Source organism: Salpingoeca rosetta (genome assembly GCF_000188695.1).
Source record: "Salpingoeca rosetta unplaced genomic scaffold supercont1.8, whole genome shotgun sequence".
Lineage (NCBI taxonomy): Eukaryota > Choanoflagellata > Craspedida > Salpingoecidae > Salpingoeca > Salpingoeca rosetta.
This window is the reverse complement of record NW_004754926.1, coordinates 1856662-1879167: the sequence shown is the minus strand read 5'-3', so window position 1 is coordinate 1879167 and position 22506 is coordinate 1856662. Positions and strand designations below refer to the sequence as shown.

At 56.3% G+C, this 22506-nt stretch overlaps 6 protein-coding genes across 6 annotated transcripts; 4 read left to right on the top strand and 2 right to left on the bottom strand.

The window, feature by feature from the left end:
* Positions 1 to 120: 120 nt before the first annotated feature.
* On the bottom strand, positions 121 to 2240 carry PTSG_03875 (uncharacterized protein; the record flags this gene model as incomplete). Its single annotated transcript, XM_004995551.1, has 7 exons — positions 121 to 225; positions 425 to 477; positions 799 to 853; positions 1087 to 1181; positions 1315 to 1372; positions 1644 to 1746; positions 2062 to 2240. The coding sequence occupies 7 exons, from the start codon at positions 2238 to 2240 to the stop codon at positions 121 to 123; spliced, it is 648 nt and encodes a 215-aa protein (XP_004995608.1).
* Positions 2241 to 2428: 188 nt separating this feature from the next.
* Positions 2429 to 7942, top strand: PTSG_03874 (uncharacterized protein). The gene is made up of 9 exons (XM_004995550.1): positions 2429 to 2577; positions 2991 to 3114; positions 3419 to 3642; positions 3922 to 4052; positions 4310 to 6017; positions 6335 to 6418; positions 6643 to 6708; positions 6905 to 7021; positions 7321 to 7942. Exons 2-9 carry the CDS (start codon positions 3021 to 3023, stop codon positions 7579 to 7581), a joined length of 2685 nt encoding a protein of 894 aa, XP_004995607.1. The 5' UTR covers positions 2429 to 2577; positions 2991 to 3020; the 3' UTR covers positions 7582 to 7942.
* Positions 7943 to 8026: 84 nt separating this feature from the next.
* PTSG_12090 (uncharacterized protein) lies at positions 8027 to 10312 on the top strand (the record flags this gene model as incomplete). Its single annotated transcript, XM_004995549.1, has 5 exons — positions 8027 to 8053; positions 8205 to 8295; positions 8921 to 9491; positions 9915 to 10032; positions 10217 to 10312. 5 exons carry the CDS (start codon positions 8027 to 8029, stop codon positions 10310 to 10312), a joined length of 903 nt encoding a protein of 300 aa, XP_004995606.1.
* A 108-nt stretch (positions 10313 to 10420) lies between these two features.
* PTSG_03873 (uncharacterized protein) lies at positions 10421 to 13750 on the bottom strand. Its single transcript, XM_004995548.1, has 7 exons — positions 13132 to 13750; positions 12740 to 12875; positions 12436 to 12549; positions 12005 to 12186; positions 11596 to 11757; positions 11150 to 11341; positions 10421 to 10884 (listed from the first exon to the last, which is right to left on the bottom strand). Exons 1-7 carry the CDS (start codon positions 13348 to 13350, stop codon positions 10876 to 10878), a joined length of 1014 nt encoding a protein of 337 aa, XP_004995605.1. The 5' UTR covers positions 13351 to 13750; the 3' UTR covers positions 10421 to 10875.
* Positions 13751 to 13974: 224 nt separating this feature from the next.
* Positions 13975 to 18107, top strand: PTSG_12089 (uncharacterized protein). The gene is made up of 8 exons (XM_004995547.1): positions 13975 to 14510; positions 14717 to 14815; positions 15003 to 15492; positions 15744 to 16460; positions 16678 to 16729; positions 16881 to 17067; positions 17266 to 17554; positions 17737 to 18107. Exons 1-8 carry the CDS (start codon positions 14095 to 14097, stop codon positions 17803 to 17805), a joined length of 2319 nt encoding a protein of 772 aa, XP_004995604.1. The 5' UTR covers positions 13975 to 14094; the 3' UTR covers positions 17806 to 18107.
* PTSG_12088 (uncharacterized protein) lies at positions 18047 to 21492 on the top strand (the record flags this gene model as incomplete). The annotated part of the gene is made up of 10 exons (XM_004995546.1): positions 18047 to 18207; positions 18452 to 18537; positions 18716 to 18876; positions 19133 to 19181; positions 19360 to 19423; positions 20102 to 20181; positions 20337 to 20443; positions 20628 to 20735; positions 21068 to 21286; positions 21414 to 21492. The coding sequence occupies exons 1-10, from the start codon at positions 18141 to 18143 to the stop codon at positions 21490 to 21492; spliced, it is 1020 nt and encodes a 339-aa protein (XP_004995603.1). The 5' UTR covers positions 18047 to 18140.
* Between the last annotated feature and the right edge of the window lie 1014 nt (positions 21493 to 22506).

Genomic DNA, 22506 nt, shown 5'->3' with positions numbered 1-22506 from the left:
CCAGACTCGGCCCTAACAGCCATATGTGTGCAGCCCACCCACACCGCTACACACGGCACATCTCGCCCACCACCAGCACCACCACCACCACATGGTCATGAGGAGACAGGAAGCGATGGATCACCATGCAAAGTAGAAGTAGAGGAAGACGAGAACAACGACAGCGACGGCGATGACGGGCCAAAGCTTCGCCATCAGTGCCCGCCACTTGAGCTCCTCCGCAGACTGGCACGAGACGAAGATGAGGGGGGGGGGTGTGGAGATGGCGGTCATGGTGGTGGTGGTGGTGTTAGGAGGTGCAAAACACATGTGGTGTGTGTGTGTGTGTGTGTGTGTGTGTGTGTTTGGAGGTGTAAACCACATGGTGTGTGTGTTGACATGACAGTGCAAGCGTGCAAACGAACGACCACGCAGCGCAACGTACCCGGCGGTACTTCTGCGATTTCCCCTTGAGCGAGTCCGCCCTGTCAGACAAATCTGCACTCGCAACCGCACATGCACATGAATATGAGTTGCGGAAGCGACACAGCTGAGGTGATGCGTGCCCAAGTGGTGTCACCGTTCAGTGCTTGTCCCACCTCACCAAGCAACACACATACATACAGACATACATGCATACATACATACATACAGACATGCATGCATACATACATACATACATACATACATACATACATACATACATACATACATACATACATACATACATACATACATACATACATACATACATACATACAGACATACATACATACAGACATACAAACACACACGTATGCGCGCACACATCAGACGGACCATCGAGCCGCTCGCCCCTGTCCAGAACTTCGTCGATGTTGCGACGCATGATGCGCTGATGCACACGATGTCACAGTCGGCATCGGGACAACACGGCAGACGGAGGCGGTGCGAGGAATGAATGGCAATGGCTTGCAATGGCATCCATTTGAAGCACACACACATGCATGCACATCTCCATACACGCACATGCTCATCTGCACACACACACACACACACATCCACACACACACACACACACTTCCGCACACACATCCACACATAAAATGCATGCACGCGCTGACTGACCTGGACATCTTGGAGTTCGTTGTTGATGCGCGCGAGGTTGCGGTGCGCTGTTCTTGAGTCCTCATACGACCGCCGCAGCTTCTGCATCCGAGATTCTGTCATTACCCGCAAAGGAGACACGTCAGTGCCAGTGCAGACGGTGGAGATGATGCACAAACGTCCCGCCACGGCACATGCACACACACACACACACTTGTGTATGTGTACATCATAGTCGGACCCTCATACCAAATCCGATGAACTTGTATGGACGCGTTGCCGTCGCCACTTGCGCACCATATTCCTCCTGAACACCGCACAAGAACGTGAACACATGAGCGTGGCGTAAACCAAGGCAGCGAAGGCGTCCGTTTGAGAGAAGGGGCCAACAACAGGTTGGGCAAACGCAGATGCACGTACGAGCACACGAGTACGTGTCTACACGTGCAAGGGCACACTTGGCCAAAAAAAAAAAGCGGACGCAGGATACGCATGCGCAATCATGTACGTTCGCACACACACACACACACACACACACACACACACACACACACACACACACACACACACACACACACCTCAAACTCTTTGTGAAGTGTCTCCAGAAAGGCAAATGCCATCTTCTTTGAAAAGTCTTTGTCACAAAGCACCATGTAGCACACGCCATTCTCAACATAGTAGCTGTTGTCAAAGGCAAGTGGCATGCCCGTGGGTTTGAGAAGGTGTGGATGGTCTTCGTTGTGCACTTGAGGTTACTTCCCCACAGCCACAACAACATTCTCACTCGCACGAGCACACACACGCACGCACGCACGCACACACACACACTCTCTCTCTCTCTTCTACACACAATCTCTTACATTTACACCCGCACTCACTCTCTCATCCCCCAGCTCCATACACATTCAAACATGCACACTCTTTCCCATCCTCCTCCAAGCTCCACACGCGCATGCGCACGCTTGAGGACGACAACACGGATAACGGCCGACTCACTGGAAAACAAACGGCGAGTTGGTGTCGATGGTGCATCGCTGTGGGTTGCTTGGCTGTGTGATTTTCCTCAGGATCTTCTTTGCCTGCACCTTGAATGGGCGCAGGGAGGGATCCTCCTCCAAGCTCTCTGCCAACGGCAACCCATCGTCCGCTCGCGCAATCAGGATCTGCCGAAACATCCCGTGTGTCTGTCTGTGTCTGTGTCTGTTTGTGTGTGTGTGTGTGTGTGTGTGTGTGTGTGTGTGTGTGTGTGTGTGTGTGTGTGTGTGTGTGTGTGTGTGTGTGTGTGTGTGTGTGTGTGTGTGTGTGTGTGTGTGGTGAAGGTGTGACAGTCGTTGTTGGCGGTGTTGGCAGTCGTCGCTACATTTTATGCTGTCGCCTCACCAACGCGCATCCAACTCGACAGCGCCTACCGCCGCCGCACAACAACACGCCCCTTCCTCTTCCGCTTCTTGTGGCCGCGCGTGTTGTCGCTGTTCGTCCTGCTGCAGTTGAGCTGGAAGCACGCACACAAAGGTGTGTGAATGCTATGTGTATGGCGCTGTTGTGATCGCTGTGTGTATGAGCGGTTGGGTGTTGTTTGGTGTGTGCTATTTGGTGTGGATTGTTGGGTGTGTGTTGTTTTGTCCTCACATGCTAGGTGTGTTTTGCCTGTAGCGTGGCCAAATCACGATCCGCCGTCATGTGTTTGGCGGAGTCTTGTGTATTGTGTCATTGGATATTCGCCATGTGCGTGTGACTGTGTTGATTGTGGTCTGTTACCTCTTCCCTTCTTGTGTGTACAAACACACGTTGTGCATCACCCTCGCTTCGCTCACACTTGCGGACACCATGCCTTTTGTGTCCTTCTCTTGTTTATTGTCCCTTGCCTTCTGCTTCCTGTGATTCTTGCTCTTGTTCTTGGGCTTGTCTTCATCACGTTGTGGCAGGCGAACAGCAAGTCCCAACGCTCATCAGTGATGCGGTTGAGTGCTTTCGCGACGGTGGCGTCGATTGCCGCCGTCATCCTCGGACTCACCTCAGCTGTCACCGCTCAGGACTCCGCCTGCGAATGTACGCGGTCGCTGCTGCTTCTGTCGTCGTCGTCGTCGTCATCGTCGTCGTCGTTGTTGTTGTTCTTGTTGTTCTTGTTGTTCTTGTTGTTCTTGTTGTTCTTGTTGTTCTTGTTGTTCTTGTTGTTCTTGTTGTTCTTGCTCTTGTTCCTGTTCTTGTTCTTGTTGTCCTTGTTGTTCTTGTTGTTCTTGTTCCTGTCTCTCTCTCTCTCTGCCCCTCTGCCCCTCTGCGCCTTTGCTCCTCTGTCCCTCCATCTGGCACAAACACATGCCCCTCCCCTTTCTTCCTTCCCCTCGTCTGACAGGGAGCCGCGCGTGCCCCGTGTCGCTGCGGCCAAGCACATCTGTGCTGGTAGCGGTGCAAGTCAGCAGCGTCAACGACTTTATCAACGAACGCATTGATCTGGATACAGGCGCGCCTGCGACCGCCGACGAGGTCCACGTGCAGTTCAGGAACAACATGATCCTCACAGGCGCCAACACAACACAGAGCGTCACCTTCTACTCCCCAGCTGGCAGAGCCATTGCGGTGCGCACGTGTGTGTGTGTGTGTGTGTGTGTGTGTGTGTGTGCGTACATGTGTGTGCGTGCGTGTGCGTGTGTGTGTGTGTGTGCAAATGCTTGTATCCGTGTGTGTGCGTGTGCGTCTGCTTTGTGTCTATGCGTGTCTGTTGGCTCCCATTTTGCGCCCATACCCCTTTCTCTTCCCAGTTGCTCTTCCCAGTTGCACAACCCCTCCCCCCCCCCCCCCCAAAAAAAAAAAGCACACCCTCATCTGCTCACCCGCCTGTACGTTGCACCGCATCAGGTGTCTGAGGCGGCGCCCGCAGCGGTTGCGTTCCTGGCCAGCGAGCAGTGGATCAGCACCGCCACCACTGCATGCCTCTGCCACGCGCAGCCAGACGCAACGCCGCTGATCGACGTCGCAAACTACGCAACGTACGACCCTGTCGTGAACAATCACACATCCACAAAGCACACACAAACGAACACTCAAAGAACTATGCCGACACAATGAAAGGCGTACATGCGCACATTCACACACCACACACAAGAGACGTTTACGCCACACACAAACACACACCACACACAAGAGACGTTTACACCACGCACAAACACACACACACATCTACTCGTAAAGACCGCCACAATACCCTCACTGCCCTCTCCCAACCCCCACCTTACCCCAACTACAGCATTCGGGTGCACCTTGACCTCGAGTTTATGGTTGACCGGACCCCCTCGTGTGCGCTGCGCTTTGAGAACACGACGCGCGTGTGGACCGTGGATGCGTCGCTGTATGCGGACATCGCCGTCAACAGCAGCACCACCGCCCTCCGTCTTCAGTCCATCGATTGCGGCAACACCGCCACCCCGACGGCCGTTCGCTTCACCGCCGTTGCCGCTCGCCCCTGCGACATCCCCGGCTGCGTTGCCTGCAAGCAAGACGGCGTCACGTGCGCGGCGTGCTTCAACCCGGCCACGCTCGCCTCTCCCGATGCGTATGCGGATGCACACGTGTACAGCGGAAACGGGTTCACCTACCTTGCCCTCGACGGCACGTGCACGTCGGCGTGCGAGCAGGGCACGTTCCTCAACACCACTGCCGGTGCCTGCATGCAACCGCGCACGTGCACCATGGACGACGAGTACGAGAGCGCGGCGCCCACAGCCACCTCGGACCGGGAGTGCACGCCGGTCACCACGTGCGATGAGCAGGCTGAGTTTGAGCTGACGGCGCCGACAGCAACGAGCGACCGCATCTGCAGCGCGCTGCTCCCCTGCGACAACGGCACCATGCGGGACCCGGCCAACCCGGCCGTGTGCCGGCAGTGCCAGCAGGGCATGCGCTACGATGCCGACGCAGAGGCCTGCGTGCCACTCGCCGCAAACGAATACGAGGTGCGTGCCGTGAACGGCACCACAAGCGAGATCCGCACGTGCGACTGCGCGGGCCCGTGCGTGCGGTTCATCAACGACACGGTGGATACGGTCACGTGTGTCCCGGAAGGGTGCGCCGCCGGGGAGATCAAGGAGCACTTCTTCGCCCCAGACAGCACCTGCACCAGCTGTGGGCCCGGACACGAGATCCCGACCACTGGCAGCTTCTACGGCACGTGCGACATGTACACCTGCCCCTCCAGCACGTACGACCACGATAGCGACCCCAGCACGGCGTGCCGCGTGTGCGATGCTGGCAGCGAGATTGTGACCACGGGCTCAACATCAACGTGTGTGGCGTGCGCGGGCAACACCACCGACGACGATTACGATGCGTCGACTCCGTGCGTGTTGTGCAACGAGTTTGTGGTGGGTCACGCGGGCCCCTGCTCTCTGGTTGCCTGCCAGGCCGGTGCCACCCTTGTGGCGGGCCTGTGCGTCCCCGTTGGGTGTCCGCCCGGGGAGGAGCGTGTCGGCGGCGCGTGCCAGCCGTGCGCTGGTGGCCACTTCAGCATCGGCCCTCGCCAGCCGGCTTGCGTGCCCCACAACCCGTGCAGCAGCGGCACGTACGAGCGCGCTGCGCCCACGGCCACCTCGGACCGCGTGTGCCAGCAGTGCTCGGCCGGGTGCACGTGCACCGCGACGGACGAGACGTGTCCCGGCGGCACGCAGCAGTCGACCGGCGGCAGCACCGCATCCACATCCGGCAGCGGCACAGACTACCTCCCTGTCGGCGCAGGCGTCGGGGTTGGGCTCATCCTGGTGAGCGCGCTGGTTGGCCTCGTCATCGCTCGCAAGCGGCGCGGGTCGAACAAGGCAGGGGACAGGATTGCCATGACCAGCAGCCACAACTTCGACCGGCAGCGACCCTTTTACGAGAACTCCTCCCAGCAGCAGCAGCAGCAACAACAACAAGAACAAGTGCAATACGAGTACGCAGACACGCCACGCATCCAACAGACGGTGTGTGTCTGTGTGTCTGTGTCTGTCTGTCTGTGTGTGTGTTTGTGTGTGTGTGTGTTTGTTTGTATGTGTGTGTGTGTCTGTTTGTCTGTGTTTGTGTGTGTGCGCTTGTGCATGTTTACCTCTGCGTCTGCCTCTGTGTGTGTTTGTGTGTGCTTGTGCGTGTTTACCTTTGTGTGTTTGTGGTTTTGAGTGTGACAACCCTCTCTTGCCTGCGCTGCTGTCCTTGCGTGTTGTGTGATGTCCTGACCTCCCTCCCTTCCCCCCCCCCCCACCTTCCCGCATTCCATCGTGTACGTGTGCGCCCTCCACAACAGAGCATGGGTGGCGGCGGCATGTATGAGGAACTTGACAAGCCTGCATCCGAGAACATGTACTCGTCCGTTCGCCCAGACGGCCGGGTACGTTTTACGAATGGCAGCCCCCCCCCCCACTTGTCTCAACCATTATCTCTCGTCTTTCGTCTTGGACTTGTGCCCTTCGTTGCAATGTTTTGTTCTTGCACGTCGCGCATCCCCTTGCTGCTCATGTCTGTTCCGGTTGTACCTCACGTTTGAGGCACACGATTACCGCTGCCCTCTTGTGCTGTTGATGTTGTTTGCGGTTTGTGGTTACAATCGGGCAGGCGCCGCGTGCCGGTGGCCAGGACACATCCAGCATCTACGCAAGCGTCGACCAGCAAGCCGACGTGGTACTGAAACAACGATGCTTCCGTCTGTTTGTCTGTGTGTATGGGTGTGTTAATGTGTTTGTGTGTGTGTGTGTGTGTGTGTGTGTGTGTGTGTGTGTGTGTGTGTGTGTGTGTGTGTGTGTGTGTGGCGCCTTGTATCATCCCCTCACGCCCAGCCGACCTGCTCATCTTCGCCACTGTGCACCGCTTGGTTCAGCCGCAAGCAGCTGGTGGGCGGCACGAAGGAATGGACATCTACGGATCCGCCATCGAAGACCCCTCTGCGCTCTACTCCGTCCCCGTCAAGACAAAGAAGCCAGAACACCCAGATGGGGTGGGTTTTGTTTGTGTGTGTGTGTATGTGCGTGTGTGTCTTTATTTGTGTGTGTGTGTGTGTGTCTTTATTTGTGTGTGTGTGTGTGTGTGTGTGTGTGTGCATGCGTGTGCATGTGTGTGTGTGTCTGTCTCCGTGCGCCTCCTTGTGGCCGTGACCCAACGCTCACCCTCTCACTGACACAATCCGTTCCCCACCCCCTTTCGCCCAAACACACACACACACACACACACACACACACACACACACACACACACACACACACACACACACACACACACACACACACACACACACAGCTCATCTACGCAGACCTCAAGTTCGTGCAAGGGTCTGCGGAAGGTGGCATTGACCAGACCGGTACCGGGACCGCTGCATCTGGTGGCATCAGTGGCGGGGCGTTCCGGGAGACGGTGCGCGGGCAGCGGCCGCAGGAGGACACACAGTATGCGAGCGTGGACCAGCTGCGAACCCTGCAGGCGCAGCAGGCAAACGAGGGCGGCAGCAGCGTGCTGGACCAGAAGGAGGTCGAATACCAGAACGTGGACGAGTTTGCCTGATGCCATGGCCGTGCGGATGTGCTGATGTGAATTTGATGTTGTTACAACACACTCTTGTTTCAGGTGATGGTGATGAGGAGGAGGAGGAGGCGGAGGCGGCTCTGGTTTCATGTTTTGTTGCGCCTTGCCCTGTTTTTCTGTGCTGGAAGTGGGTGTGGGTGTGATTGGGCGAGCAAAAGTGAGTATGAGTGAGCGAGAGTGTGAGGAAGAGGGGTTTGGCGTGGGTAAGAGGGAGAGAGAGAGGCAGGGTGTAGGATGTGAGAGTGGAGCATCCAAACAAGAGCCTTCGAGAGAACGAAGAGTTGTGCGTTTTTGTTTTGGTTGCGATGGTGATGACTCATCAATTAAACGATCCCGCGTCCTTGTGCCAATACCACGCACCACTTTTCGCCAACGCCCACACACCACACGCACGCACGCACACACGCACCCAAAGAAGAAACCCATGTCGTCGCAACAGGCCCTCCCCCCTGTGAGTGTGGGAGTTGCCTGATGAGCGGTGGTGCACGTTTGCTTTGTTACACGTGTGCTACCTCGCCGACTGCCTCATTAGCTGCCTTGTGCCACAACTCACCATGTCCACGCTTGGTTTTGAATGTCAACATCACCACGACAACACTCAGGGGTGGGAGATGCGGTATGATGGCAACGGACGGCCATACTTTGTGGACCACAACCTGCGTCGCACAACGTACGACGATCCACGCCAACAACGTAAGCCGCGCGCACCCGCAGCCCACCAAAAACACTCTCGCACACACACACACACACACACACACACACACACACACACACACACACACACACACACACACACACACACACAAACCACGTTGTGCTGTCCATAGAGGAGGAAGCAGCACATTAAGTCATGGAGACTACAGTCACACCCCACATCAACAATGCACCCATTCAATCCACCAACCCTTGCCAATGAATTTCATTGTTTCGTTTATATCACATGCACATACCACGCACCCACGCACGCACACAACGCATGCACACACCATTACATTCATGAACCACACAACGATACACGACACACACAACAACACACACACACACATAAATACAACACGAACACACACATAAATACAACACGAACACACACACACATACATACATAAATACAACACGAACACACACACACACACACCACGATACGACACACACCCATACATGAACACAAAAACAAACAAACCCCACACGCAAACACACAACACACGCACGTCCATCTATCACCACCACCACCATCAAAAACAACAACAACAACAACAACAACAACAACAACAACAACAACAACAACAACAACAACAACAACAACGCCATGTTTCCCCAGCACCTGCAAGTACACCTTACCCGGTTGCTTCTCCTTACCAGCAGCAGCAGCAGCAGCCGCCCCAGCAGCCTGCGCGCCCACCGGCAGCCCCACACCTGCCCATGCCAACACCCCCGGCGTCCTCCAGCCAGCCCCCGCACCTGCCAATGCAGCCACCACAGTCGCAGTACCCGGGCTCACACGCGCCACCACAGCCGTCCGGATCCTCGTCATATCCGAGCCAGTACCAGCAGAGCGCATATCCAGGTGGCCCGCCGCCACCACACCAACAGCAGCCGCACCAGCAATACCCACCACAGCAAGCGCCGTATGTGCAGCAGCCACCGCAACAGCAGGGGTATCCAAGCGCCCCAGGTAGCTCATATGCACCGCCGGCCTCATCCTCATACCCGCCACCAGCACAGCAGCCATACCCGCACCAGCCGCACCAGTCGTACCAGCAGCAGCCGTATCAGCAGCCGCAGCAGCAGCAGGCTTATGGATATCCTCCACAGCCCGGTGCCCCGCCACCACAAGGGTATCCGCAAGCACAGCAGCCGTCTGCTGGTGGCCTCCACCGCGTGCCCACAGCGTATGTACTGATTGCTGCATGTGCTGTTGCTATTGAGATTGATGGTGATGACCACGCCGGTGATGTGTGTGTGTGTGTGTGTGGGTGTGGGTGTGGGTGTGGGTGTGGGTGTGTGGGTGTGGGTGTGGGTGTGGGTGTGGGTGTGGGTGGGTGTGTGGTGAGGGCTTGTTTGCTGTTTTGTTCGCTTGCGCCTTGCACCACACGTGTGCAACACCACGGCTGTGACACCACGGTTGCTTCTAGACCTGTGCCGTGTCGTGTGCCGTGTGCCGTGTGCGATGCACGTGACCACGCTGCCCTCCTCTCCCTCTTCCTCGTCCTTCCTTCTTATCACCATTGGCTCTTACTGTTGTGTGCGTGTGTGCGTGTGCGTGTGTGTGTGTGTGTGTGTGTGTGTGTGTGTGTGTGTGTGTTGAATGTTAGGGAAAAGCGCGGCGCGGCTGCACGTGCCTTCCAGATGTACGATCGTGACCGTTCCGGAACCATCGACCGCAACGAGTTTTACCAGGCACTCAACTACCTGGGCGCATCCCTCTCCTGGGTAAGACGCGTGCCTGTGTGCTGTGGTTTTGTGTCGTTGTGTGGCTGTCTTGTCTGTCTGCCTCTGTCTGTGCATTGTCATACCGGCTTCAGTGACTCTCACGCCCTCCTTAACATGCACACACACACACATGCACGCACACCCCGATACACAAACGCCGCTTACATTCTGCTCGTGACAACAGGCGGACGCGTGCGCGGTGTATGATATCCTGGACACCAACAGGGATGGCACCATCACCTTTGCCGAGTTTGTGGACTACTACGTCGCAAACTTCTGAACGCGTGTGTGCGCACCGCACCACGCGACCACAAGCACACGATGAAAATGCATGCTTGCCCTGCTTGCCATGCTTCCACATCTTTCTTGTGTCACCACTCGCCATCCCCTGTCTTCCTTCTCAATGTTTCTCATAAGCTTCCCACCTGTCGTATCATGTCAAGTTCACGATTCGAACGCCACCACTCAAGTTGTCGGCCCTCTTCATTGGGTGGTAACCACATGTGCGCACGCGTGAATACAACGAGCAAGATGACACAAGAAAAACACAAGTGTTGGTGTGGCACGTTGGTTGATGAAAGCATCAGAGAGGCACGGAGAAAATCAGAGACTGACAGACAGAGGGCAGGCGCAAAGTGGTCTCAACGAAGAGTGCTGTGCACATGCATTGGCGTGACGACATGAGGGATTTGTTGAATTCAACGAAAAGCAAGTGGTGCAATGCAGTCGAGCAAGGGGAACTAAGAAAAGGTGCGCACAAACAACAGCACGTTTATCGCCGCGCTTGTTTGGGTGTGCCGCTCCTGATGCAGGGCTGTTCATGGCGATGAAGACGTCGATGGTTCATGCGGGCTGTGCACATGTAACGAAGGAGAAGGGAGAAAAGTACAAATGAGTGTTTGAGCTCCACAATCGCAGCAACGCACCCGTAGATACGGCACCTCTCACATTACATCAGTCAAGCACACACACACACACACACACACACACACACACACACACACACACACACACACACACACACACACACACACAAAACACATGCACGCACAAACAAACACGCACAAACAAACACGCACAAACACAAACACGCACAAACACGGGTGTTGGAACGTACAGAGCGCTCGACAAAGTAGTCTGCAATGGCGCTGCCCTTTGGCTCCTTGCAGAGGCAGGCAATGACATCGCGAAGGGCAACAACGCCAACGGGGTGCTTCTTGTCGTCAACAACAAACACGCGGTGCACCTGTGTGCTAATGAGGCGGTCGACCACATCGCCCAGCGTCGACTCAAGCGTGCAGCACACCGTCTGAAGGGTGGTGGTGGAGAAGGGCGCGAGGGGGAGGGGGGACGTGATGAGAGATCTGAGGACAAGCAACAGAGAAGCAACAAACGAGCAACAAACGAGCAACAAACGAGCAACAAACGAGCAACAGACAAGACAAAGACAAAGAGGAAAGTGGTGTATCGCACCACAAACCACGCAAGCACACACTTTCAACATCCTCACTCCCAGCGCCGCAGCAGATCACAACGTCACAACACACGACGGCACGAACGCACCTCGACGTCGAATGGGGCGACGTGGAGGTCGTTGAAGAGGCTGAGGGGCTGGTTGACGAAGCGAAGGCGGGTTGGACGGACAATCATCAGGCGCGCGTCACGCGAGGACACAACACCGACGTTCACGCCCGTGTCGTCCACAACAGGCAGCGCACTCACGCACTGTTGGCAAGCAGGGTGGATTTTGAAGGAAGGGGGGTTGAAAGAAGGGGCGTGTGAGCGACCACGTGGGAGAACAGGGCGCGGGAACACACAATGACACACACACACACAAGGCGACAGACACAGGGAGGGACACACAGAGTCATACAAGCATACACACACACACACTATCATACACACACAATCATGCACACGCAATCATAAACGCACAGTCATACACACACAATCATACAAAAGAAGCACGCACCTTCTCGCGCATGAGCTTGAATGCTGTCCAGAAGGTGTCGTCCGTAGTGACGGTGACGGGCGCCTTCTGGCCAAGGCCAAGCTGCTTCAGGGTGCGGTTCATGGTGGACGCCATGCGCTCCTTGTGCTCATGCAGGAACTTGACAACAGCGCTCTGCGTGATGACGTTGGTGATGTCCCCGCCTGCATGGGCGATGCGAAGTGTTCAGTGTTGTGTGGTGGTGAGTTGGCGTGCACAGGATTGTGGGTGGGTGGGAGAGGGTGGTTTACGTGGGATGGTGAAAGAAAGGAAGAACGTGCAAGCAACACAATGCACGGAACAAACTGCAACTCTGACTGTTCTCACACACACACATGTATGCACACATATGGACACACACACACGCATGCATGCACGCATGCACGCACGCATCCAATTGGCGCGACACTGACAGGTGTGAACGATGTATGCGCGGTGGAGGGCGTATTTGCCAAGGAGCAGCATGACGTCGAGCATGGTGCTGCGCTCCTCATCCAGCGGCACAAACGGCGAGAACCGGCTCGTGTCTGCATGCAAGCAAACACAACGAAGCAAATGCACCGTAGTGAGAAAAGGACACGGGAAAGTTCGAGACACACAGACACACATAGACACGCACAGACACACAGACACACACAGACACACAGACACATATACACACAGGCGGCGAAGCAAAAACAGGGTGTGAGTGAGGGTGCATCATGGCATTCAACGTACTTGGATCGGCGTCCATGACCTCTGAGATGGGGCTGGTGGTGAACTCTTGGCGGAGGAGGTCCTCCACACTCTCTGGTGGCACGCCGTCCACTTGGTCCAGCATCCAGTACATCAGGTTCACCGCATCAATGGTGCCCTGTGAATCAAGGAAAGTGTTGTTGTTGTTGTTGTTGGAGTTGATGGTGCAGTGAGCGTGTGAGCATGCGTGAGAACGAGGCAGCAAGTCAGAGATGAAACAACCCTCGCACAAAGCAAGCAAACATGCACAAAGCAAGCAAAAACACATGCACAATGCACACACACACACAAACCCGAAATGCTCACCCACAGCCACAATTCACGGAGAGCACACACACACACACATACACATACACACACACGAGTCAACGTACGACGTATTTGTCAAGCCAGCTCTCGTCTTCCTTGGCGTCTGGCTTTGCCACGGGGGCACTGAGGATGTTGTGTTGGGCGAGCAGGCGTGTGGCATCGCGCACGGACATGTCCGCGGTCACGGTGACCACTTTGCCGAGTGCGGGCTTTGGCAGCACGGTGAGCTGAGTCAGCTCAAAGAACTCGTTGTAGAGCTCCGTCACGCCTTCTGGAAGAGACATGGCTGTTGGTATTGGCGACTTGTGGGCTGTGTGGTGACTTGTGTGCGACGTGCGGGCGTATGCGGGTGATCGAAGGGAAGGATGTGATGTTGTGATTCACAATTCGGCCGTGCGTTTGCTTGGTTCTTTGGCTGGCTGGGTTGATGGGTCTGCTTGGTTGGCTGTTTCACAGGCTGGGTGAGGTGCAAGGAGAGGTTGGGAAAGTGAACAGGAGAAGGAGATTGGATCAGGGAAGGCAAGAGCAGCAATGTGAATGCAAGCAAGGCACTACTGCAGAAGCAATCGTGGAGGCATCGAAACCAAAACAAAACCTTCCCGCAGCAACAACTTGCTTGCGCACTGGCGCAACGCACCATGAAGCAATCAACCTGCACACTCCTCCATGACGCAAGCACGACAGGTGCACACACGAAAACAAGAAGAACACGTTTTGGTCTTTGAGGGCGTGGCTGGCTTGCGCCGAGTTAAAAATAGACTTGCCCGTTTTTGAAGGCGGACAACGGACAATGCGCACCGCTCGCTGGTCGCTGCTGCTGCTCTGCTTCGTTTGGTTTGGTGAGATGAGATGAGAGCAGATGGCGACGATGGAAAGGGAAAGGTAAGGAGGGAGCACGGGCAGCAGCGTTCATTTTCTCCTCGCTCGCGCCAGCCCCTTGACCATCACCCTTCCCTTTGATCGACAATCAGGCTGTCCGCCGAATCCAAAAAGCAACCGCACAACAACAAGCGACGCCAACAGCCAAGATGGAGTCGATGCACACGTCCCCGCCTCCGCCTCAAGCACACGAACAAGGACAGGACCAGGCACAAGCCACCGCCATGGAGACGCCGTCGCAATCCCCCTGCCAAGACGAAGGCCACAACAACGACAGCGGGTCCCCGTTGCCAAAGCAGAGCAAGACGCTGGCCCAGGAGGACGAGGACACCGAGGCAGGACGGCGCGCTGCCATGGATGAGGAGCAGGAGCAGGAGGAGGAATACCAAGACCACGACCCCGAGTTTCTCCAAGAGGAACACGAGGACGACGAGGAGGAGGAGGACAACGAGGATTATGCACACCAGGAAGGCTACCGTCATGATGTCGTCGGTGCTCGGGGTCCTGGCACGGTTCGTATGAGTAGCCCAGAGCTCTTGCATCGCCTCGTCATGCACGGCAAGACGTAAGTATTCGTGTCAGAGTGCGTGCAACTTGCATACAGGTGTGCATGCGTGCGTGTGTGTCTGTGTGTCTGTGTGTCTGTGTGTCTGTGTGTCTGTGCTGTGTGTGTGTGAAAGTACATGCTGCTGTGCATGGGAATCATGACCACATGACCTCACTCGAACCGTCACAACTTCGTGTTTTCCCTCGTATTGTTGCACTGCATAGGTCGCAGATGTTTGAGCTGCGGTTTGTCATGCACCAGCATCGCGTCACCGCTGCGGATGAGGCCCGTCGCGTCGTGCAGGCGAACCTCCAGCGACGCCTGTACGCAAACCAGTTTGCATTGTTTCCTACGCCGTGTCTGTGTGTGCGTGTGCGTGTGTGTGTGTATGTTCGTGTGTGCGATTGAGTTTGCAATGCAAGACTGCACTTCCCCAAGCTGTGGCTTACTGCGGGTGCCTTCCAACATGCAAACACACACGCACACACACACACACACACACACACACAGCGCGTCAGCGTCCGAGGAGCACGACGAGGACGAGGACGATGAACGGCTCTCCACTGCCTCTGCACCCATCAGCGCAGCCCACCACGATGGCGCTGGGGGTGATGAGGACGCTGACACGCTGCTCCACACCATGCCGCAGAGCAGGCACTCATCACAGCCGTCCACCTCTTCCTCAGACTGGGCCTTTGACCTCTTCCAGGAATTGCTGCTCAGCAACAGCGGCAGCAACAACGGCAGCAGCGGCGGCAGCGCCTATGGCGGTGACTCCCCCGTGGGCTCGCTGAGCAGCAGCCCCGGCACGGTGCGCCGCCATGCCGGCAGTGGCGACGACGGCAGCGAAACAGACACGGGCAGCGAGGACGGGACATCGGAGCTGGCCAGCATCTTCGGCGGCACGGTGCACGGCGCAGTCACGCCGCAGACGCACGCGCAGATGGCCGAGGCCGATCGCACCGCCCGTCTCAACGACGTCGCAGCCATGGCCACACAGGTGAGCAGCACATGTATATGTGAATGTGTGTGTGTGTGTGTGTGTGTGTGTGTGTGTGTGTGTGTGTGCGTGTGTGTCTGCACCCTTCTGCCTGCCTGCCTGCCTGCCTGCCTGCCTGCCTGCCTGCCTGTGAGCGACATTTTCAGGGCATCTGCTTGTGTTTGTGTTTGTGTTTGCGCTTGTTCCCCGCCACTACCCGCAGCTCAACCATCCCTCCTCCTCTTTCCTCAACCCTCCTTGTGCCATTCCAGTCCCGGGTGCGAGAGGTGTTGACAGGTGAGCGCCGCGCTGCGCTCGAAGCGCTGTTCGCCGCACCAGAGCCGTCACCGTTATCTTCGTCGTCGTCCTCATCCACCACCACCACGACGCGTCGCGGCCCCCCACCGCCGGTCCGTCCACGCGTGCGCAGGACTGTCAACCCTCAGCAGCAGCAGTCGACTGCAGCACATGCGGAGGAGGAGGAGGAGGACGGAAGTGATGACGACGGTGCCAGCGGCAACCCCGAGCTGGCTGAGTTGCGGGGCCAGGGCGTGGTGTCGCGCATGCTTCGGCGTCGCTTCTTCATCACCAACGTCAATGCTTCCCTGGCCACTGCCAGCCACAACCTCGGGCCCCAACGTTACGATGTCTGGCGTCAGATCACGCACACCATCAACAGCCGCCGTGGAGGCAGTCAGCAGCCACAACCGGCGCAGACTTCACAGCAGCAGCCACAGCAGCCACAACAGCAGCCACAACAGCAGCCACAACGGCAGCAGCGTCCGCCACTTCCGCTGCCGCAAAGCCGGCCGCAGCCTGAGGAGCATCAGCGTCAGGCAGCAGCCACACCGGCACACCGCGGCGGCGATGATGGCCATGCTGGCAGCGGTGTTCGCGCGCCAATCCCACAACAGCGAAATGTTCGCCTGCAAGATGCACACGCACGCGCCCCACAGCGTCGCCCAGGGGCGCGCAACACGGAGATGACGGTGCGATGGCGATGTTGATGATGTATGGGGTTGTTTGGTTGTATGTGGCGTTGCATGTTTGCTTTACTGTATTTGTGTAGCACACGCTTGTCGATGCTCGTGCGCATGTTTATTGCATGCGTGTGCTCGTGCTGCATTCCCAGTCTGTATTGGTGGCTGCATTGCGGGTTTCGTCAGCCTACTGATGCTTTTGCTCTGCTTCTTGTCGTGACCACAGCACGAGCTGTCGCAGCTGCTTGCGTCCCATCTCGTCCAGAACATGCTGCAAGGTGCGTGTGCGTGTCTGCACATGTTGCCCATGACATGCGTACGCAACACGTTGCGTCGCAACTGTCGCTCACAAGTCGTCCAGCAGATGACTGTACTGTTCGTTGTCCTCTCACCTCCGCGCTTCCTCCACTTGCTTTCACCCTTGTCTAGGTAACTTCCGCACGGTGCTTGAGCTCCATCTGCGCAACGCCCGTCTCCGCCGCCAGAACCAGGCAGACCAAGCCACCCCTCGCACCCGCACAGCCTGGCGTCCACGCCAACAGCAACAGCAGCAACAGCAAGAACAGCAGCAGCAGCAACAGCAACAGCCGGCTGAGCCTGTCCGTCGCCCCTCCCCGTAAGCATTTTCAATGTGTTGTATTGTCTGTGTGGCATGAGTGCAAGTGCAAGTGTGGCTGCGGGAACACCTCGCACCACAAGCACGACAGGCTTGTGTTCCCATATCCTCATCACACCAAATAATCACGCGTCAATGCGACACCTCATCAAGTCGACACACACTCCCCCCCCCCCCGCCAACCCGTTCCTCCTCCAGCGCGGCCGGTGGCGGGAGTGCAGCGCTGCTGGCCCGGCGCGTGGACGACCTCACGCGGCAGATGGCGGACCTCGTGGCGCTGGTGCAGACAACCTACCAGAGCCAGCTCACCATGGAGCGCTCGCTTCGCCAGGAGGTGGCGGCAGCCCTGCACGGCAACCCCCCGCAAGCCGCGTCCCGTCCCGCTCAGGGCAACAGGTGTGTTGTCTGCCTGCAGGACCAGGCGGACACCATCATGTACCGCTGCGGACACCTCTGCGCCTGCAACAGCTGCGCCACGAAGATCCTGGTGAGTCATCGGTGTGCACTGGATGTGCCCGTGCGTGCTTGCGCTTGTCTCATGCATGCTTGCGGTTGTTTCTGTACATCTGCCACGTGTGCGTCCCCACCCGTTTTCTCACTACCATCACCACCACCACCACCACCACCGATACCACTCCTTCCCCTACTCCTCCTACTCCCCCTCCTTAGGCGGATGGTCACGCGTGCCCGTGCTGCCGTGCTCCTGTCACGGATGTCCTGCGCGCATACATGCCTTGAGCGTCGTGTCGTCTAATCACAGGACCACCACGCACACACACGCACCCTGTTCTCATTTACATTGAAACTCTGTTGATTGGCTGCTGTGATTCCTTACTTGATTGTCTTCCTTGATGGTCTTCCTTGCTTGTCTTCCTTGCTTGTCTTCCTTGCTTGCTTCTCTTGCTCAAACCATCGTGATCCCTCCGTGTTGACTGGTGGTCAACAAACCAACCAACAACCAACAGACAGTACAAGAACACCAACACAAGCTGCCATTAAAGTCAATTTTGACTTTTGACACAAAGTCAATTTTGCCGAGAAACTTCCAGCAACACAACAGCACAACACCCAATATGAGCGCGCGCGACATCATCCGACAGCAGCTCGAGGAGCTCATGGGCGCTGAGGCCATGGGAACAGGTGAGTCTGCCTGCCTGTATGTGTGTGTGTGTGTGCGCGCATCTGTGTGTGTATGTGTGTGTGTGTGTGTCTGTGTGTGTCTGTGTGTGTGTGTGCATGCGCGTGTGCATGCGTGCGTGTGCGTGTGTGTGTGCGTCTGTCTATTGCTGTTCGCAAACACTCGTGTCAGCGCACACAACTACAATCACTCTCACACGCGCGCACACTCGCACCACCCCCTTCTCCCTCCCTTTCTGTATGAAAGGCACGAGCGTGAAGGACGTGGATGATGAGCGGAACTGCAGGTTCTACCTGGCTGGGCTTTGCCCACATGAAGTGTTCAGCTCCACGGTACGTGTATGTGTGTATGTGTGTGTGTGTGTGTCATGTTGTCAAAATCATGTTGTTCTGACACACACTAGTACACATACACACACGCACAAACCGCACTAAAGCACACGACCACGCTCACGGTGCAACCCGCAACGCATTTGTGTGTGTGTGTGTGTGTGTGTGTGTGTGTGTGCAGAAAATGGACCTGGGCCCTTGCGAGAAACAGCACATCCCAGAGATGCAGGAAGAGTATGCCAAGCGCCTGAAGGAAGGCAGGTCGTTTGGATGCGAATACGACCTCATGAAGGAGCTGCAGAAGATTGTGGACGAAGCCGAGCACAAAATTCGCCAGCAGCAGTAAGCTCACAGCCAACCACATGCGCATGGAGGCCTTGGGGAGAACGTGTGTGTGTGTGTGTGTGTGTGTGTGTGTGTGTGTGTGTGTGTGTGTGTGTGTGTGTGTGTGTGTGTGCGTGCGTCTGTGTCTGTGTGTGTGCTTTGGTTCGTTACTGGTGTGCTTGGAAGGGTGAAAAGAGCTATTGTCGCTGTCCACGCTGCTTGCCTATCGTCAACATGCGCGCAACTCACATGTTCCTTTGCCCGTTGCTGACAGGGTTCGGCTGGAGCGGGAGCAGCAGTACGATGCAGAGACAACAGCCAAGGTACGTGCAAGCCCTCACCTTTTTTTCGTACTCACCCAAACTAATAAAATACATAGACGCACACACGCACACAGTGTGGTTGCTCCCATTTCCTCCCTCACTTGTACACACTCACTCAAACAAACAAACAAACAAACAAACAAACAAACAAACAAACTCTGTTGTTGTCGGCGCGCAGGCCAAGCTTGTGGAGGACATTGCGGAGGAGGTTGGCAAGACACTCGCCGAGGCGCAGCGGCTAGGTAAGTCTGAGTGTCGTCATCTCCACACACACAGTTCGTTGGCGCGTCAGTTCCATGAGTAGCATGGGCATAGGCGAGCGCCGTTGCCATTTGTTGTTGCTGCTGTCGTCGCTGAGCCGCTCTACCCGCTGATTCATCCCGCACCAACAGCAGCAGCCATCATCCAACCCGAACCTCTTGTATCGAGGGCTGCAACACGCTTCGTGCGCGTGCCATGAGCGTTTGCCCAGCTTCTGAAGTAGCAGCAGCAGCAACAACCACAACAGCTTAGCAACAACAGCAACCAAAGAGCTGTGATCGTGTGTGCTTGAAGCGGAGCGGGTCACACGTGTGCGTGATATTCGAGCCGGTCATCATCACACGGCATGCGCTTCCACGCCTGCTGCTTCTTCCCGCTTTTTCCCGCTTCTCCCGTCAGTTGCGTGTCGAACCCCCAGCCAGCCCCTATCTTCCTGTACACGCACACACACACACACACACACACACACACACACACACACACACACACACACACACACACACACACAAACACACACGTGTCTGTTTTCTCCACATATTCCCTTAGCTTCTGGCATTTCCTCCGCCTTTCGTGCTGTTCACCCCCATCGCACAACAATTCTTCTGATTTGCTCGTGTGTGTGTGTGTGTGTGTGTGTGTGTGTGTGTGTGTGTGTACAGCTGAGGATGGCCAGGTCGAAGCGTCCAAGAAGCTCATGGAGAAGGTCAACGAGCTCAAGGCCAAGCACGAAGAGCTTCAGGTGTGTCCACCATTGTGTGTGTGTGTGTGTGTGTGTGTGTGTGTGTGCTGTCGGATACCAATGACCAACTCAACTTACGCCCAGTGATTTGTTGGAATTCTTCTTCTTCCTCTTTTACACCACTCACTCCTACGCCTTCCCCCACATCCCAACAGAACGAGTTCAAGGCCATGTTCCCATCAACCGGCAAGCAAACGCAGCAGAAGCTGCGTGTGTGTGAAATCTGTGGTTGTTTCCTCTCCATCTTCGACAACGACCGCCGGTGCGTCAGTGCCACCACCCCCAACCGACAACGCGCCTTTGTGCTGCACCCTACACACACACACACACTCTCTCTCTCTCTCTCTCTCTCTCACACACACACACACACACACTCACTCACTCACTCACTCACTCACTCCATCGGCCACAAACGCTCGTGCATGAACTTGTGTAACACCTGTCAGACTGGCGGACCACTTTGGTGGGAAGCTTCATCTCGGGTATTTGAAGATCAGGGAGCACCTGAAGCAACTGCAGGAGCAGCTCAAGGACGCCCCGCCACCACGCTCATCGTACGACACACACACACACACACACACACACACACACACACACACACACACACACACACACACGCACGCACGCACACTCACTCACTCACTCACTCACTCACTCACTCACTCACACACACACACACACACACGCACACACTGTCTCTCTCTCTCTCTCTCACACACACACACACACACACACTCTCTCTCTCTCTCTCTCTCCCTCCCTCTCATACATTACTCTCACACACGCATGCTCGTTGCACGCATGCCCGTTGGCCCTCGTTTTGCCGTTCCTTACCCCTCTCACCGCTTTGCTTTCACCGCGCTGACGTTGCCCATACGTGCGTCAGGTCCCGTGACCGCGGCCGCGATCGTTCGCATGACCGTGACGACCGCCGCCGCAGCCGCCACAGCCGCTCCCGTGACCGTGACCGTGACCGCCGCCGTTCCCGTGATCGCTCTCGTTCCCGGGATCGTGATCGTCGCGGCAGCAACAGGGACCGCTACGACCGCAGGGACCGATATGATCGATATGACCGATATGACCGATATGACCGATATGACCGACGGTAAGCTGATCGCTTGGCTGCGGTGCTGTTAAGTCCATCCCCCCTCCCCCCGTTTGCTCTTTGCTTATGTTTTTTTCTCTGTGCTTCAGGCCACTCACGTTTGTTGCTCTGGCATTCTCACCAACAGGGACTACGACCGCCGCGGATCCCGATCCTCCCGCCACCGTGACGACGATGACTTTGACGACTATCGCCGCCGTCGCTAAACCACACATACACACACATACACACACATACACACACATGCATACGCCTTTGCTCTACTCCCTGGCCGTCTGCCAACCACCATGCTGTTTTGCGCTCTCGTGTCGTGCTGCCATTCCAAAGGCTGTCTTTGAAGTGTGCCTAACCACTGTAATAGTTGTGTAACAAGTTTGCTCCCTTCCAACAGTACACCGTTCATATGAAAATCATCGCAGCGCATGTCCAAACGAAGCCGCTGGCAGCGAAAGACTCTCGCACGCATGCATGTGTCGCGCCACTAGCACATGCACGCATGCACGAGGTTTTAGCGCCCAGCTTCACACGGATATGAAACGTATGTCCCCCATCTCCTGCCAACAAAACCAAGAGGGTGTGTGAGAGTGAGATCGTGTGCAAGAGAGAGAGAGAGAGAGGGTGTGAGAGTGAGATCGTGTGCAAGAGAGAGAGAGAGAGAGAGAGAGTGTGTGTGTGTGTGTGTGTGTGTGTGTGTGTGTGTGTGTGTGTGTGTGTGTGTGTGTGACAGACAGAGTGAGAGAGACATGCGCGCGTGTGCGTGTGCTTCGGTGAGCTCAGCAACAACAAAGCGGCGCGCTTTTGAAACGCGCGCACGCACCTGAATGCGGTTCACAGTGTGTCGCTGCCTGCGCATCTGCTTGAAGACGTAAACGAAGCCCAAGAAGCTGAGTAACGCAACAATAAGCGCAATCACCGCCAACGTCCGCGCCGTGTAATCTTGCTGACCGCTCGATCCGGGAGAGGGAGAACCTGAACTTGCCTGCATACATTCCAGAACCGGCAAACAAAATGACAACGCCCGTCCACAGCGCAATGAGAGCGATGCCGTGACTCTGATATTGAACAACATGGAAAGCAGCAAAACTACATACACACAGATATAGACCCTACTGCATCACGCACTTGCACACACACGCACACACACACACACACACACCAATACACGCACACACCAGTACACACACGCACACACAAATACACACACGCACGCGCACTCCAAC